General features: G+C 46.4%; 1 protein-coding gene across 1 annotated transcript; it reads right to left on the bottom strand.

Moving 5' to 3' along the window:
• Positions 1-6710: 6710 nt before the first annotated feature.
• Positions 6711-8738, bottom strand: eve1 (even-skipped-like1). The gene is made up of 3 exons (XM_088906472.1): positions 8711-8738; positions 7909-8153; positions 6711-7196 (listed from the first exon to the last, which is right to left on the bottom strand). Exons 1-3 carry the CDS (start codon positions 8736-8738, stop codon positions 6711-6713), a joined length of 759 nt encoding a protein of 252 aa, XP_088762598.1.
• Positions 8739-19037: the final 10299 nt, after the last annotated feature.

The raw sequence follows: 19037 nt of genomic DNA, 5'->3' as shown, positions 1-19037 counted from the left end.
CTTTAACATAACATCACCTTATTAGCCCTATACAATTTCTTGCATTAGGAATTCGTCTTTTCGCAGACCCCAGCTTGCTCTCCATGAGACACACAGACAGGGAGAGAAGCTTGGGTTTCAGAGCACAGGGTCAGCCATTGTACAGCGCCCCCTGGAGCAGTTGGGGTTCAGGGCCTTGCTCAGGGGCCCAACGGAGTAGGATTCCTCTGCCGGCTGCGGGATTTGAACCGGCAACCTTCCAGCCACAGGCGCAGATCCTGAGCCACAGAGCCACCTCTCCGCCCCCTTTAATTCATCTGATGACATGCGGACTCAGTGCTTAAAAAAATAACCTTCCCGATACCAGAAGGTACTGATCACAGACTGATCACAGACACACAGCCGTTACGGAGAGCAGGCTGCAGAGACACTCATGTTGCAATGTTTGGGATTACTTTTTTTAATGCATTGGGCATTGCGCCACCTTTGCCTTTTTGAAGCTAGAAAACATTTTAGTACAAATACATGCAGATCTCCTTCAGCGCTTGCAGTCGTTTTTTTTGCTCTGCGCTACTTCAGGATTGAACAGTACTCAAAAGTGTGAAACAGATATTCCAGCACTGGGATTTTTCATAGCCTAGTCCAACCCAGTTGACAGCAGAGACTCAAGATCCCTCTCTCTCCTCTTATTTACTTGCCTGGCTAATGTCTAGGGCTTTGAGTTTTACAGGGGAAGGCTCTAGGTTTCAGTATTTGTTAATTCCATTATGACAGTAACAGTGCTGAATTGTCTGGCGCGTGCTATGAGACTGAGTGAGCAAAGCGCCCACTCACGTCTGTAACGCTGTCGCTGCCCCAGCAGCGTGTCTTCATGGCAGATGGACCTCTGAGGGAACCGCTGCTTCCTCGGGAGCAGGGAGAAACACTCGGAGGGGACCGTGTGTTTCGATGACTCATGATTGCAGCCCAATTGTTCCTGCATTCCACTCGGCCTTTTCACAGAGCAGGAAATAACCAGACAGTCTGGGCCCGAGCTCTGCCCTCCTCACTTCAAAGCCGGTGTCCTATTCAGTTTGCACTGGTGCAGGCGGGGGGTGGTGATGACTGCTCTCTTCTTCCAGCAACCAGGGAGTCTAATAGCAGGGGCTGTGAGCAAGGAATTTCCTCTAGATCTCTGGTGCTGAACCAGAAACTGGTGGAACTGGTCTTCATGCACCGCCATTGCACTGCTAGAAAGGTGTGCTCTTGTATTCGGTAGTAACTGGCACTGGGCAAAGGACTGTAGTAAAAACATGGTATAAGCAGGGTAAAAATGGAAGATGGAAGACAACACCAGATAAGAGACATGGAGATTTAAGAGACATGGAAAGGGTGCCGGAGCCATGGCTGGAAAAGCAAACAAGCAGCAACAGAAAGGGAAAGGGACACTTGTGCCCAAGGTTCGAGCCAATGGCAGCCCAGTCTGTGGTGTGTGATTCCCGGGAGCTGCCGGGTCTGACAGTGAGCCTGTATCTCCTGGCGGGATCAGGGCGTCAACTGGCTGCTGCTCCCCACTGTCATTTCACAGGCAGCCAGCGAAAGCCACAAGGATGCAATTACCTTCCATTATCATCTCGTCACAGCAGCAGGCTACCGGCACTAACTCACAGCGCCCCACTCTCACACTGCACCCCACTCTCACACTGCACCCCACTAACCCACCACCCCACTCTCACACTGCACCCCACCTACCCACCACCCCACTCTCACACTGCACCCCACTGACCCACCACCCCACTCTCACACTGCACCCCACCTACCCACCACCCCACTCTCACACTGCACCCCACTGACCCACCACCCCACTCTCACACTGCACCCCACCTACCCACCACCCCACTCTCACACTGCACCCCACTGACCCACCACCCCACTCTCACACTGCACCCCACTCTCACACTGCACCCCACTGACCCACCACCCCACTCTCACACTGCACCCCACTGACCCACCACCCCACTCTCACACTGCACCCCACTGACCCACCAACCCAGTCTCACACTTGCACCCCACTCTCACTCACACACAGCTCCCCACTGTCCCCCAGAACCCCACTCACTCACTCACTGCACCACCCTGCTCACCCCCAGGTCAGTGATCGAGTCGGAGGTGCAGTGCTGCTGTTGTACTTCACACACTGCTCTGGCAACATGCCCTCCTGTGTAAACGGGTACAAATGGTAGCTGCTCCTGATGCAATTGCCAGCCAATTAAGTTAATCACAGTAATAACACCTCATTTTAACTGCACAGATTAACAACAAGAGTGTCATGCTTCTAATTTCCAGTTCCTTTCCCCCACATAGCGATGCAGCATCCCAGCCACAGCCGGAACAGAATCGCAGCACGAGTCCCGTCCAGCTCGAGGAGGACTGTCCAGAGCCGGGCAGCTCTCTGATAGCAGGACCCTGGTTCAGACCCGATGAAGACTCCATCAGCACTGACCGTATAGACCACCCGTCAGCCTGAATCCCAGCGGAAAATGTGATCCTTCACACCGCAGGACGCAGTGTGTGGAGTACAGAGCTAGGATGGGGGGGGTCTCAGGGAGAGGGGAGGCTGTAGTCAAGGTAATGTCAAGCCCATAGGTTCTGTTCCCCCTGAGCCGAGCTCTGCGAGCGTCCAGAATCACACCTCTGCGGGAGACAGGTGAGCAGTCTGTCCCCCGGACTCCCCCACACCCCGTCCCCAACCGCCCCACTTCCAGCTCTGCACCCTGGCTAGAAAGTAAAACTCATTTGATGAACCACTTCACAGATTCAGCTGTGGGAGTTGGTCTTCCTTGAAGTCAGACTACAGAAAAACTACTCCAGGCACAGTGAGAAAATTCAGAGGCGCACAGATTGTTGAGAGGCTCTGGGATTTCTATACATCTCTTGTTAAAACTCAGCAACACTCTTCCTCAGCTAAATATTTATTAAGCCTCTATGTCTGCAAAGGCCTAAAGTTACAACAGTATTGCAACTACTAGTCAGGGGCTCTAATGTACTGTAGATGGACGTGCAAAATCCAATTTAAGACCAAGATATGTGATGTTAGAACATACTTTAAGCATGCCTGGTACTTAATAAACTATTACCCTGTTTCAAATGCGATTAGCTTAGTTTTTGAAGTGTCACACAGAACACTCAAGGTAAAGACAACAGCAGCCAAGAGACCCATTTTGCTCGTGTGGGTATATTTAGTCAGAGTGACCCATCATTAGAGCTGCTTCCAGGCAAACAGACTCCAGACAGCGGCCTAGCACTGCGGAGATACACCTGGGCAGGTGAGCTACACAGCAGGCAAACCTGCGCGCGCCCTCCGCTTCCGTCCGTCTGTCCTCGCGCTGCAGTCGCGGCTGTGCGTGGGCGGTCAGCGCGCGGTGCGTGTCGGGGGTGGCGAGGACGTGTCTCGTGTGGAGCCGGCGTGACACATCTCCAATTGTCACGCCTCTCCGCGGCCGAGCTTTCTAAAACGCGTCCTATTACCAGTGGATTGAATTAACGTGAAATTAATGAACCAACTCGATAGTTTAATTTCTGTCATAAGGAGTCCAGCCGCAGGGAAAACCGCGCACGCTCCATTCCTCACGAGCTTATCGAACCGAAATACTTTTCTTACACTTCTTTTTAGAAAATAAAAAAAAATATCTTCCATCCACGAACCCGATTTCTTCCCTGTGAGATAACCTTTTTCTCCCACAGCTCCGAGCGCTTCACATAAAAATGAGCTCTTCTGCCTCGTTTAGCCACAGTAACACACAGAACAGACAGACGAAAGCTCGTCCAAGACACGGCATTTAATTACAGATGTAATCTGTTTTATTTTCATGCCCGATGCGATAACTCCGCGGGGGTGAAACCGCTGTTTACCGTTTAACGAATACAACCCTCCCAGCCACCTGTTTGTGTTTTGTCTTCGGGCGAAACCCTGTTGCCATTTTTAGCTGTGAAAAGAGCACACTAATGCCGTATAATTTAAAGGAGTTTATGGAGATTCATAATTACAGTAAGCCGCTGTTCACCTTATGTCAACAAATAGCAATAATGTAATTGGGGCCCTCCACACACGCGTGGGCCGTCTGGCTCTTGTGAAGGCGGGAGCGGCGGGTCTGGAGATCGGAGCGATAGGAGAGCCCGGCAGGGCTGTGGTCTAGCCCGACACCCCTGATCATTATTATAACGGTCAGACAGCAGATAAACGTTTAATTATTGCACGATTAGGTCTGTATACCCGGCACGCCGAAGGGGAGTAAACTGCTCCAAATACCGTCGCCCGGCCACCGTCGAACTGTGCTCGTTCCACAGGCGAGATGTGTTCCGAGTTGCAGTACAGCACAAAAGTACTGACAGGTCTGTTTTTTTTCACATTCTTGGGTTTTCTTTCTTCTTCTCGAGTTTTAAACAACAACAACAAGGCATGTCATTCTTTCTTCACGATGATTACATTTAGATTCAAGAAAGCCGCGGGAGACTCACGCTGTATCGCGGCCCGGCGGCAGGTCTGTGGCTAAAAGGTTTTCGCACTGCCGGCTCAGCGGTGTCGTTGACATTAAAACGTTCCAGTCACCTTTGTTAACTGGTGGATGCTGCACATTGGTGGTGGTGGAGGGGAGTCCCCATTACCTGTAAAGCGCTTTGAGTGGAGTAAAGTGCTTTTCTGGAGTGTCCGGTAAATCGCTATATAAGTGTAAGCAATTATTATTATTATTACTGTCCTGCTTTGCAGCTACGTGGTCATTAACAAACCCGTAGCTGTTCGTAAGGGTGGGTTGGTGTATAACCACACTGTCCTGGCTAAATTCTAGTCTGGGTCTGAACAGTCCGCTCTCCTTAAATTTTCTCTTGGTTCACCTGATGAAGCCCTTGCCGACTCCTTCTGGTGCAGAATGACACGGGAGAGGACGCACTTCAGGGTGGAAATCGGTTTGGGAATCTCGTTTCCAGCTTCGTGGTCTTAAATCACCATACAGAGGCAATTGTTAGGGGTTACAGCGGGATTGGTCTGCAGAGCCTGTTCCTTCCAGGTCAAGCTTTTTTTAAAAAAAGCTTTCATTAAAACAAGGTTTGTTGCAAAGCTTTGAAAATCGCTGGCTAAGAACAAGTGGCCTCAGAAATGATTGTCACTGTAAAATCTGCAAAGCTTTGGGAGCTGCAAACAATTAAGAAAATGTAATAAGAAAAAAACCCCAAGAGGTGTTCATAATTCTTAGAGTCAATAAAGGGGATTTCTTCATGAGGGACAGTGAATCACAACCCAGAGGAAATACAGTCAATGGAAACCATTTGAAAGAGAAAGAACCTTCTCCAAGAAAGGGCTCAATGAGATTTTACAAATCATTTAGTTACTACCAAACAGTGCAGGCGAGCAGACTGGCTTCTCTTATGATAACATGCAACCTCCACACATAGCACCCCCTTAACAGTGTAACCACCTCTCCCCTGGGCATAAGGCAACTACCCAGTCAGCAAAGCACATCTCCCAAGAGCATGCCAACTCTCTTTTCAAGCATAAAAAAAACCATGTGGCTTCTTTTAAGTGTACTTAAATAGTTTATTAATAAATTTACAGATCAGTTACAAAAATGTACAGAACATATGTACAGTGCACACTCAGCATACACCCATCCTAGGACAGTGGTAATGGACATCTCATAGACATGGTTGTGTTTAACCCAGTAGTGCAAAATGGATGAGCAGTAATGAGATAAGAATCAACAATAAAACCAAACTAGTTTTACCCAATAAGAAATGTTCATAGTTGTTTTAACTTCCTTCCAAATCTTTTGCTTCAAATAAAGCAAAAACAAAAAACTGCAAACGTTAAGGCACATGAATATCAGGATTCATTGTTGAATGTTTCCCAGTGGAAATCCTGTGCTGACAGGGGAGTCTGTCTACCCATCAAACCAGAGGTTTTTACAGTAAACCAGTAGCTCCCACACTCTCCAACTCGGAGAAATTAATACAACTACACTGGTCAGTCTTCTCCACCCCCTGTCCCCCAGCTGATTGTCTGCGCACGCTTCCAGCTTCGACCTCTGCAGCACAGGCGTGCTCCATTGTGCGGGGGCCCGTCTCGACGAGTCTGCGAGACACGGTCACCCCAGAAACAGGGGTACAGGGGTGTTGGTAAAATTCCTATTGAAGCAAAAGGGCAATAAGACTGGAAGGAAAAGCCACAGGTGAAAGAAGGTGGGTTCTGCAGCTCAGATGTGGCCTCTTTTTTCACAAACATTCACTGAGACCTAAATTCAGGTCCCCTAGATACACAGAGTACTCAAAAGTGTCTTTTTTTCCCCCACCTCTCTGCCAGCTGGCAAGACCTCCCGGTTCCCCTAAGCCTACAAAGACAGAATTCACAGCCTGTGTTTGGTTTTGCAGGACAGCTCTCCCACTGTTCTCTTTCAGCTTGGGACCCTTCTTCCAGGAAGCGCTTGAGATGTGTGCCAACATAACATAACCCCCCCCCCCCCCCGACACACACACACACCCCTCACCCCCAACCCAGTCCTCCTGTGTGAAGAGGAGAAGAAACGGAGGAGGTCAGAGACGCACAATCCTGCTACCAAACATCTTTCCACACAAGGACGTCTCTTGGCAGGAATGTCCTCGGAAGTCCTGTCGTTGGGAGATCCCCTTGGGAAGTCGGTGTTCATATACTGAACCTCCAAATGTCAGCGCCAGTCCTGCCCGCCGGCTCTGCCCGCCCTCTATCTGGGCACAGACACCTCCTCCCTGCTGTCCAGGGGTGCTGCAGCAGACTTGAAGCCGAGAGAAGAGTTCAGGCCCAGAAGGGGGTCCCCCCTTGAGCTGGGGGTGCGGAGGTGGTCCGGCCCCCTGTGGCAGACGCAGAGGGGACAGGGGCAGCCGGCGGGGTGGTGCAGTCCCTGGGAGGGGGGGTAGATGGAGGGCTGGGGTAGCCCCGGGAGGATCTCGTGCCGGGGGTACGGAGCGTGGGAGAGCCGCAGGGGGTCGAGGGGCCTCAGGGCCCCCCCGAACGGGCTGGGGAGCACGGCCCCGCTGCCCAGCCCCAGGTGGGAGTACAGGTGCAGGGGCACGTGGGGCAGGAAGGGGCAGGGCAGGCCGGTGGCCGCCTGGCTCATCATGTAGGTGTAGAGGCTGGGGTCCAGGGGGTAGGGCCAGGTCAGGGTGTGCCTCTGCCTCTTGTCCTTCATCCGCCTGTTCTGGAACCACACCTGCGTTAGAGGGAGAGGCTTTAAAGCAGGAGGAGACACCTGGAGAAATGTGCACAGCAGCCGGCCCAGCAGGAGAGACCACTGCTGCATGAACTTTTACTTGCATTATTCAAATAAAAAAAAATGGCAGAATTGCAAAAGGGAGACAAATTTTGTTTTAGCGATTCATGAGTCTTTCTCCGCTCTCTTGCAAAGCTTCTCTAGTCCAAAACCTGCTTATGGCACACAGATAACATAGTCTATACCCTGGGCTGGGTGACCCCTACACCTGCTGGTTTCTGTTGCAGCTGAGCCCTCGGTGACACAATCAAGCCCTTCTTTGACCTAATAATAATAATAATAATAAGATTAATTTGAACTGTTTGTTCCCAGCTCTTAAACATGCTGGGGCTTTAACAGATGTATACTGCAAGTGAAATAAAATCCCACACTTGTGACTCGAAACAAAATGCAAATGTTCCCATGAAACCACGTCTTTAGATCAATTAAGGCGCCGGTGGGCTAATGAGGGCAGGCTGGAATGAAAAGAAGCAGGTGTGTGGATCTCCAGGACCAGGATTGGGAAACATCTTTACGCCTTCCGATGTACGGATTTCGAGTCCCTCCTCACCCCACTCGTGTTGTTGTGGGCGCTTTCTTAGCGCACGGAGCCTGCGTGTTGTACAGCGCTCCGAGAGTGCCGGGAGCTGTATGGGGAGGTATAGAGACGTACCTTTATGGTCGTCTCCGGGAGGTTGAGTGCCGCCGCTAGCTCGCATCTCCGGGGCCGGGACACGTAGGTCTCCTTGCAGTACTCCTGCTCCAGGCGGGACAGCTGCTCCCGTGTGAAAGCCGTGCGGTGCCGCCGACTTTGGTCCACTGCGCCCGGGAAGGGGTTCCTTGGGGAAGCTTCTTCATTGGCCTGGTCCGTCTCACCTTGACCCTTGGCAGCGACAGGCGACTCCTTGTCCTCGGGCACTAAGCATCAAACACAGTAAAGATCAGAACGGCGTTTCCTCCGCACGCAGGCGACTTTAAAAAAAAAAGATACGGATAAATTTACTTTTAAGAAGGTTGAACTGAGATTTTATTTTCTTTGGGTATGCAAAAGGCTTCAGTGACAGTAGACGCACCTAGAAAACGGAATGAAGAGTGTGGCGTTCTTGTCTGTGAAGTCGGACGATTTGTGCGGTTCTGAACCTCGGCAACCGGGCACGGAAGCGGTGGTATCAATTCAATCATCCGTCTCTAAGCTTTTGACTTCGAATTTGAAGTCATGTACTACAAGGCCGTGTCACACACCTGGGCTGCTTATGCGTTTCATCGGAGAAAGGGAAAAACGCGTTTGCACCGTGCTGCACACATGCGGTAAACGATCACGGGGCGACTCCATAAACTTTTACACTATTTCCGCCGTGTGCCTTTAGAGTTAGTCGCCAAAACAGCCATCTTTCAAATCGCCCCTACAAAATACTCTTTAAAAAAAAACGCGACGCGTGCAATATCACCCAATCGCATTAGTTGCGCGCACTCACGTGTGTTGGTGTGGACGTCTGGTTTCATGCTGCGCCGGTCGCTCTGAAGTTCGGGGCGTTAAGGTGAACAAGCGGGATATTTTAATTCCAAGCTGGAACCCAGAAATCCGAGTTATTTCCTCATCTTCCTCCCCGAGGAGTGTCCTGCTCTTGAGAAGCGAGTCTCTGGGGTGCGGGGCTAGGGCTGACTGGGTAATCCGGCTCCTCTCTGCGTCTCTGAGGCCGTGACGCGCTCCTTCCCGGTGCCGACCTCGCCTACAGTGGGAAGAGCTGGCTGGTGTTCTTTTTAACCCTCCTCTCTCGCTCTTTCTGTCTTTTATATCGCCCAGGTTGTCCTCTGCTCGCTAATGAGAGACGCGGTGTGGCCGCCGCGGCGCCGCCAGGCTCGAGAGGGGAGAGGAGGGGGGGGGTGGATAAGGTGTTAAGTAGTCTTGGGCCGCAGAACTGTCTTTGTACTTTTGTTATGGAGAATTAAAATCCACCTCCCGCGCTTTAAAGTCGGAGGAGCTACCCCGTAGAGTTAAACCAACCAACATTGTCCTGTAGCGTTTGATGTTTGTATTTTGGAAGTAAATCGTTAGAATCCTAATGTCCTCAATGGCCGCTAAGCGGGCGCTTTCTCCGCCAGTGAGACGTCTGTCTTCGGGGTACAGCGGTGTAGTGTGTGTGTATAGAAGCATATTATCCCTTTACTTACTAATTGTAGCACCCTTTGAGACTTTATTTTTGGTATAATCAGATTAATACAACGTTAATTATATCGCTTGCCGATCCGTGGTCGCGCCCCGGGGACGAAATGTTTGTGCGATGATCACCTTGAGCTATTCATTGAAGGATGAATTAGATAACGGCGGAAGAGCCTTTTGCTTCCAGTACTGCAACTTTATTCCTCAGGTCCCGTGAGCTCGGCGAATTCCTTTCGAATATTCCCGAACGATTCCCAGAAGCAGTCAAGTGCGCTTTAATCAGCAAAGACGGCGCGCTCTCTGGGACTGGATCACTCGCGAAATCTGCTTAGTAAGACAGTGAATTATTTGTTTTTAAGCGTGTCTGCCCCACGGAGCTCGTCAGGCAGTGAAAACAACCGTAAACCAATACCACCACTCCCAAGAACTCAAGAACTACAGCAATAATAGCCTAATAATAATAATAATAATAATAATAAAAAAAGACAAGACAAGTCGTTCCAAAATTGAATTGCTCGAAGTTTAAAATGTTAGGTGCATTCTTGTAATGAAGAGTTCAAGGGTAAAAAAACTTAAACCTTTGGAAAAATATATTTCATTTTGGTACTTCTTTAAAACAGAAACGTTTTAAATGGAATAATACAATCTAGCTGATGTCTTCGGAGGGGTTGGCATTGGAGTGATACACGGAGCTGGTGGTGCTCTGCTGCCGCTGGCGATTAGCACTGATTTGATTATACTGTTACAAGCAGGCGATCTTTGATCTTAATTATCCTGCCATAATTAGGAGTTTGGGCCAACTCCGTGAGTAGCTTACAGCATCACACGATCAACATTTCTTTTTTAAACCTGTGCTGAATGATTATGAGAAAAGTGGGTTTAAAGACTGAGCATATCGCGTAATAAAAAAAACTGTAATCTATTCTCACACGTACAGCTCTTCTTTATGAAGCCGTAATGCCACAATGTGTTCGCAGTGATTGAAGTTAGTTTGTAATTAAAATGTTTTGAAGATGATTGCTCTGCACGAAGCTCCACAAAACAGCACATTAAGCAGACTACACAACAGAAACACAGACACTGAGCAGGGCTATAATGAACTCTATAGCCCTCGTCTCTTCGCGTGGGGAGAAGAGAATTGGTATTTAGCTCCTTGAGGTGTGATTTATTCCTGTTTCTCTGAAACACTATGCTAAGTGTCTGTATATAAGGCCAGACACTATGAATAGGCGGTTTCAAAATAGTTGCATTCGAAATATTTGCAAATAAGGTTAAGAGTCGACTGTTAAAGTAAAGCAGTTAGAAAAGGCGCGCTTCCTATCGCAGTATTTTATTTGTCTTGCTTCAGCACACAATAGTTTTTTTAAAATACAAGTCTGATACCTTTATCCAACTTGATTACCAAGTCAACTCGGCAAAGGGCTGGAATTGCAGGCTGCAGCCCTGCCTGCCCAGAGCTCCGAGTCTCTCCTGAAGTTCTTCCGACAATTATTACTTCTCACCTTGAAGTCTTAAAAAGCAATTAGTTCTGGTACGGAGAGAGAACGCCGGAAAAGCAGAACACATCTCCTGTAACAAAACAGGCTAGCATAAAAACAGAAACTCTCAATTAAACCGTATCCGTGTTTGAGAAGAAGACGTTGACAGTACTGTTTTTCAGGTCTCCTGGAGTTCTGTCTCATTAATTTATCTTTATGTGCACGAGAAACCACCGATTCTGTCGATTCCGAACCAGAAAGGGATTCTGGGACCCTTGCTCTGTGTATAACTACACACTTCTGGTGTAGGAGGTTGATTTTGCCGGGGAACGAAAATAAACAGGTCCTCTGTTTCAGTACCGGCATCCAAAACTTTTAATTCTTTAAAACCGCGTTGGAAAGATCTGCCATACAGCAACAGACGCCATTTCTGGCGGTTTCACTGAAGACATGTGCCCTTAGCAGTAGGCTAGTTCTTTTCAACGCCAGTAATTAAAATGATTAAAGGACAGACCCAAAGATTAAGTGATGTTGATCTGAACCAAAAAAAAAGATTATTTTTAATTAGTTTAGACGCAGGGTTTGCCTTAGTGCGCAGTGGTTTTGATTGGCTCTGAGCCCCTCAGACACATTCTTTTGGGAGATGGCCTTAGACGGCAACTCTGCCTCAGCTTGGGCCGAATTTCCCGAAGTCCCACACCCCGGTTCGGAAGCTGAACCCTGAGAAAAATGATCTTCGTCATTAAGAGAAAAGGAAATGTCGGTGTCGGAATGGAAGCGCCGCAAATCGTTTATTTGTAAAGACCAAAGTGGGGCCCCGGGGCCGTTGTAAAGAACAGACGGCGCGGAATCACTGCGCCGCTTTTGTCTTTGAGCGCAACACGAATTTGTCCCCTCCAGCCGAACCCCACGGCAGCGGAGACCAGCGGGGATCTGGCTGCGGGCCTCTAGGGGCGGTGGGGCGGTCAGGCCCAGCGGCCCGCGCCCGTACCTGCAGCCCGAGGGGCGGTGCCAGGTCGGCGCGCACACCGAGCGAGCGCCGGAAGTTGGCGTCGATCACGTGTCGCGGCCCGCTGGCGGGGCTCCACGCCGCTGCTCTTTCATATGTGGCGCCTCCAGCAACGCCCACCGGAGAAAGGCGGTGAAGCTGAGTTTTTCCTCCGCTTTTACCCAACTTTCTTTACATTTAAACATATCAATGAATCCGATGAGCCCATTCGTGGGAATCCCGGTGCAGTGCAGGATTTTGACATGGGTGGGTGGAGTTCATTTCGTGTATTTATTTGATCCCACCCGAAGAAGGCTCCACAGCCGAAACGTTGTGTTTTCTTTCTTCTCTTTTCAGCGTGGAATAAATCTATTACTTGTTCATTTATTTGATTACTGCTTACAGATCAAATTATTAAGCACAAAACTTAAAAACGAAAGAAGGTTATTCTGCCCATTTGGTAATCGTTAATCGATTCAACAGTCGCACCCTGCTGTTTATCTGTACCATGTTTTTCTATACTATATTATCTGGCTTCTTTCAAGAAACAGCTGGATGAGAAATTAAAAAAAAAACATTACACTAATTAAATCCACCAACCCCACATCAAAAATCAATGCCATTTCCTTGCAAGGAAATTTTTACTTTTACGTACTTTTAATCAATAAACAATCTTCCTGCACAGCTCCCATTTGCACCAATTATTATTGTCAGATGTCGTCTTGTACGAACGCCAACCGAATGCTGAAACTACAAGACCCAGAATTCCTAGCGGGTTAAACTGCGCTCCCCGCCTACTTCCTGAGCTCGAGGTGAAGTATAACACGTGTTTGGGTGCGACCAATATTCTCTGAAATTTAAAATCAAGAGAGAATCCATCATAAAGCAGGTAAATCATGTTAAACTGTTATCTTTAAGAATGTATTCATATTGCGAAACGTTTTATGTGACTTCCTCTTCTGTTGTCTAGTGGGATAAAACTTTCAACATAAGCCGAGTTATCTGAATCAGTTAAATAACCACAGTTATGGTACAGATATCTTCTGCTGTATAAACATTTAAAATATTTTCACTTGTTATTCACGACTAGGATCGATATTTAAACGGAGTTAAAGACATCAAAAATAAATATTTTTAAGAACTGCCAAAACATACAACTGCGCACAGCGGTGATAAATAATTCTAAACGTTGCACTTGTTAAACTCCACCCCTCTGTCTTCTGAAAACACACACACGCTCTAATCTTCATGGTTGTCGTATTTCCAACAGAATGGGGAAAAAAAATTGTTTGAATATATCGTGTAATTTCCCTTTTTAACATACATTTTTCTTTATTTGTTTAGAAATGCGAATTTCTTTTGCGTTGTGTTTCGGGCAGTGTGCAAACAGTTTAGAAATAAAAACAAAAGTAAAATAAAATTCACGAAGATTTGGCGTGTTTACAGGGGAGGTTGGTTAGAAACTCCAGAGCTGAGCTCGGGTTCAATTCTTCGGGTTTACCGAGATGTGATATAGTGCTCTCGCATTCGTCTCGCTGGTTGTTAAATGAGACGTCATGATAATATCCTTTTTAACAGTGATTTGTAGTGGGAAAAAAAATCCCAACTGTATTATGTAAAATATTTAATCAGAATCATAATGATATAATTTATTCTTGGGACTTTCGCCGTACGTGTGCAGTAATTGATCACACAGTAATGTTCGATATAATGACAATGAAATCACTGAATGGTTCGGGTTTGATCAACTCATATGAGCCCCCTTTCCCTGAACGACATAACATAGCAGAATCTTGTCTCTTTTAATAATAATAATTTACCGTTCCTATACAATGACTACATCTTGCTAGATTGCGAATCCGGAGCATTGAAAATAACTGCTAATTTCGTTTAGATGGAGATACGTGGTTGTAGAATAAACTGTATCCAGAGAGTTTAAACTGTACTGTATTAAGTGTTCAGAATTCTAAAACAAGTGCCTTTACAATCAATACATCACTGCGCTTTACCCTATGAACAGTCCTCTGCATACAAGAGCTCCTACATTCTTGCGCATTAAGTTGGGAGAAACTGAAATAGGTCGCAAATGGATCCAATTAATTTAAATGTTTCGCAAAGCTGTGATTATACGAAAGGAATTCAATAAATTCCAACCTTTTATTTCACCACTGCTTTCTTGACCTCAAATGAACGTTCGTCCACTGATGCCTCTTTTTTTTTGCAGACCTAATAAAGCCTAGTTATGCACTGTATTTAAGAATATATGCTAAACTATAGCAACGATTCTTGACCTCGAGGCGCATTTTTAAAAAACAAAAGCTCTCAGAGAGACCGTGTTGCGGCGTTGCACGTGTTTTCCGTAGCCGGGTAAGTTCTTAAGGACGTTCCTGTTTTAAATACGACAGGCTGCTAACCTGCTTTTTTACTGTATTACGTTTCCTATAACACGCTGTCTCCAGCAGCCTCGCAGTCGAAGAGAAAGCGAGAAAAGGTCAATAAAGTAGAAAACCGAAAGAATTCGTAAACGTCGAGGCAAGCAGATATTTTAAGGTGGTTTTGGAATCAATGTAGGTGTTTCAGAAATGCTGACAAGAGGCACGGTCCCTAAAAATGGTAACACCCGACACTTCCATCGTATTAATGTGCACCGGCAGCTTTTTGAGCTGAGACTTCCGAAATCTCAATGACTAGGACGTGCTTAGACAAAAAGACACACGAGTCTACACACTATCATTATTTTGGACTTTATAAACAGTCACCTCGTGTGTAGCAGAACGATTAGTATTTGATCTTATCGGACATCTTGTATTTTGATTTTGGAGCGCTGAGCTGCTATCTGATGTTTGATATACACCGGGAATACTTCACCGCTGGGTGGAGACTGCGGGCAGAGCTCTAGACCTGAGGGTCGTGGGTTCAAGTCCGGGGTGGGGTGTGACTGTTCTCACCTGAGCAAGGCGCTGGTCTGAAATCTGTGCCTTTCCACACGATTTAATGAATAAAATAAAGGAAAGGGAAATACTGACAGGAAAGACACCTTCTTTTGCTGTTCTGCATCAGCATAATACGATATGATATTTGCAGAAGATGATAAAGAAAAAGAGTGAGATTCGAGAATCGGGGTCGCTTTTATTAAATTAATCATCTGACGGCCGTCAGTCTTCAGAGAGGAAAACGAGCTGCTTCCCTCGGAACGACAGGAAAATCCTTCGTGAAACATTTACAGGCTTTAATTACACACAGGACGTGTCCTTCGGACATTTTTGGAGATTATTTGGGATAGTGTGGACCCTGGATGTTCATTTCTATCCGAAACAGTGCTCCATATTAGTATGTATTGGCTGCATAATACTGTTAGTTTTAAATATATTAAATACTTGTAGTAGTGCGATTTTAACAGGTGTAATAGTGATTATCCAGCAAGGTTCCCATAAATAAATACATCCTCAGATATCAACTTATTATGTTAGTGAACCCTCGTGCCTTTCTTTAAAACATCACAAGAAATAATTCTGGAAACTTCGGAATTGAAATTCGGGATAATCTCAGTGTTGAAAACCAGAAACAAAAATGTCGCGTGTCTCACGCAGTTATGCTCAACAGAAAAAAAACCCGAAACATGTCTTCGGTGGTTATGAAAATGTATAATATCAAGTTAATTTTTCACGTTGCTTTTGTCTTAATTAACGGCCGCTGTTGGCTTTTCGGGGAAGGGGGAGATCATATTGTGGTCCTGGGGAGCCGGTGTGTTTGTACGGTTTCTCTTTTAAGCAGCACCTGTAGAGTTGTGCAGAGCTATTAAACTGTTCCAGTTAAGCCAGTACACGGCTGGTTTAGCTGAGGAGCTGAGCCGGACACTGCGGAGCGCCGGTCCAGGACTGGACAGCCGGCTGCGCTCCTGCACCAACGGCCGAGCCGAGCCGGCCCTAAGAGTTTGTGCCAGTCCCGCCAGTTTGTTGATAGAGAAAAATACTTGGATTCGTGTTTAGTTTTCTGAAAAAAAAAACCAAATTATATTTCTGCCTTAACGCCGGTCGCTTGTAAATAAATGAACAGGAGCAGGACAGGAGCAGATCCGCGTCCTGTGTTTTATCGCGCGTTCTTTTATTTCAGTTTCTATCCAGCTTTCGGGTTAAAAGGAGCGCAGGTCTGAGGTCCAAGAAAGACATCCTGTGTGTTTGGACCATAACTTTGTGGGAAACGTGTTTTTACTTGAAGGCTTTTTGGGACAGTGTTTATTCTTAAGATCGGACACCTGAAAAATGGTTTGGCCCCTTTCTGTCGAAAACACAAAAATAGGCAAGACTTTGGAATGGGACAGAGGAAGTACCTGTGTAGTTCTGGATAGGCTTGCTTTTCCCCGCCTCATTGTGTAGAAATGCTCAACAAAAGCATGCAAGAATTTGCAATTTGCTAAAAAAAAAAACAAAACTAAACGAAACAAGTAACTGGCTGATGTAAAAAGGTATTGTATGTTTTTTTTACTACCGATTTTTTTTCCAAACGCGGATTACACAAAAAAATAAAATATTATTAATCTGTCTTACTAGGATGCGTATTTTTGTGTTTTCAGACAGAAATCTACAAGTTGTTTTTTTTAGCAGAATTGTCGAATGGAGATATGCGCTGTGGGAGGCGGTGACTGTACGGAGATTGTTTTGGAGGGCCGTGGATTAGTGACCAATAGCTCGCTTCGATATGTCGCGTTACTTGATCAAAAGGCCGTCATGACTCGGCTGGCTTGGCAGTGTGCACAAGCCACATCAGAATTGAGTTTTCAATGGTAACAACAGTGATGACGGCGACAGTGAAACAGAAATAAAACCTGGGATATATTGCGCTCCCGTCTCTGTCAGTGCTGCGTTTGCAGTCTAGATTAACGGACTTTAATTTCCAAGGTTTTCACGTCACGAAAACACGGGCTGTGTTCCCGCTTCTCCTACTGCGGCCACTCACTAACGCCTGCTAAACCAAACCAATTAAACTCGCTTTATCCCATTAATGCCGTTGTGAGAAACCTATTACATCAAACTTGAAACGCAATTAAAAAGTTGCGCCGTTTCCGTCTAGAACGGGTTACGGATACACGGCGCCATGCGTCAGGTATACAAAACGGCAAAGACTCGAGAGGAAACGAGGAGGTAGCGCCTTCAGACCTGAGGACAGGAAGCGCTTGTTTACTCGAAGAGTGGTGGGGGAAGGGGGCGTGATGCCGCCGACGACGGTACCCCGGCTTCTTTCAAGACGGGGCTGAATGAGGTCGTTTACCCTTTTAACCCGGCTTGTTTGAATCCTTTCTGGTGTACTCGGAGTGTTTTCTGTTTGTTAAGGCGACGGCTCGGCCAAGTTACATTTGAAACACAGCACATAATCATTTATGATCAGCGGAGTCTTCGAGGTGTCGTGAAAGTGGGAGAAAAGCAGCTGTTTTCTTATTCTTCCGAGAGCTGACTGGGGGGGTTATTCTAGTCGCTGCAAGCCCTCGAGTGAACACGACGTTGACTACCGGTACCGGTACCAGGTCGACCCAGCTGACTCGTCTCCCATGAACAGGTCGAGAGGAGAAGGAATAAACACTACAGGGCCCTAATAGACCAACACAGCTACAGGTAATGGCTTGGCTTCCTGCGCTGAGTCTCAATGCTGCTTCTATAAACTCCGGCTTTTATGATAAACGAGGCGCATTATTCTCATGCTAATAGCCGCTGAAGGCTTTAATCGCGGTTGACATTATAAAAACTGCGGACGCGCAGCGAGGGAAGGGGAAAGTACACAGAGAAGCGATATAATTGAACAGAGAGAAAAGGAGAAGCCGTTGGAGCTGAGCAGGAATCTTGTGCTTCTTTAATTGTATTTATTCCAGAGGAAAATCTATCCATCTCCCTGTCTGTCTCATTGTGTAGGGAAATCTGAATTTATGTATTAGTCTTCTACAGGATCACAAGGAATAAGGGTTCGAATATCCAGAAATTATAAGGACAATATCAGAAAATCACATAATTAGACACATTGACGCATTGCTTTAATGCATTATATAATAATAATAATAATAATAATAATAATAATAATAATAACAACATTTCTTGACACTCAACTCAAAGCGCTTTACAGGTAATAGGGACTCTCCTCCACCGTCACCAAAATAAAACCAGGGCGGCTTTTTACTTGTCTGAATATGAAAATATTTTAGAATTGTAAAAAATATACACTCACAAACCTCTCTTCAAATAAACAGGCTTCTGTTCGCAAAAGTGATCGAGAGCAGGTTAAAATAAAAGGCGTGTTGTTTTTTATGGGTGAGATCGCTTTCAAGGCCGAAGAGCCCGGTAAACGCAGGCGGCTTCTGTTTGTTGTGAAGGTTTATTGGGTTGACTCGGGTTCCTAGAGCTGTAAGACTGGTTTTAGTCAGACAAGCGCCGGATTAAACGGAAGGTGCAGAACTTCCACGTGTTTTGTCTGGATTTAATGGAGCTGCGCGTGCATTACTTTTTTTTTCATTTCCTTTGGAAATATTAGAAGGCGACGGGTATTCCATATATCCTACATTGCCATTAGTTTTCAATTTGTACCTACACTTTGAGTAAAACGAGAGCTTAACCAGATAAAATCGAATTCGAACGGATTGGCGTGTCCGTTCTGATTGAACGTTTTTGGACGAACATTTATAGGATTGGATTTGTGGTTGATTTTTGTAAAACTACAGTTTGAAAATGTATATTATGAAATACAATTGATTATATAGATGTCAGACAGAGTTGAATAATAAATGTAATTTTAAATTATTTAATTGTCCCCATCATAAACTATAATAAACGTTTGTATGTAACACAAACGCTATAAAATATGATTCATATTTACATATGAAGCGACAATTTAGCATTCGGGTCAGTAAATGACAATACAATTGTTGTTTTTATGTTACAAACGCCACCACAAAACAGCGTTTTATTTAATTTGGACATCGAATTTGTGCTACATGTTCCCGGGGTGTCCAGCGAACTGAGCTGATTGATTGACAACTTCCGGGCGGACAAGCCTCCTGCGCGCGTCACATCCTGTGGCCGTCAACAACAATCCCGCGAGGCGCTTTCAGCACCTCCACCTCGAGACGCGCAGCTCCGACTCTCTCCATCACAGTGCGACATGTTTTGATTTGAGGGAAATTTAAGCCCTTT

Source organism: Atractosteus spatula, chromosome 26 (genome assembly GCF_055471065.1).
Source record: "Atractosteus spatula isolate fAtrSpa1 chromosome 26, fAtrSpa1.hap1, whole genome shotgun sequence".
Classification (NCBI taxonomy): domain Eukaryota; kingdom Metazoa; phylum Chordata; class Actinopteri; order Semionotiformes; family Lepisosteidae; genus Atractosteus; species Atractosteus spatula.
This window is presented reverse-complemented; position numbering and strand designations above follow the sequence as displayed.

What these genes read in the sequence shown, in the direction of transcription:
- eve1 (XM_088906472.1), bottom strand. Translation starts at nt 8,738, where the DNA reads ATGAAACCAGACGTCCACACCAACACAC. An exon ending in AGACGTCCACACCAACACAC is followed by an intron (nt 8,154 to 8,710) that starts GTGAGTGCGCGC and finishes TTTGATGCTTAG; the next exon opens with TGCCCGAGGACAAGGAGTCG. An exon ending in TCCCGGAGACGACCATAAAG is followed by an intron (nt 7,197 to 7,908) that starts GTACGTCTCTAT and finishes CCTCTAACGCAG; the next exon opens with GTGTGGTTCCAGAACAGGCG.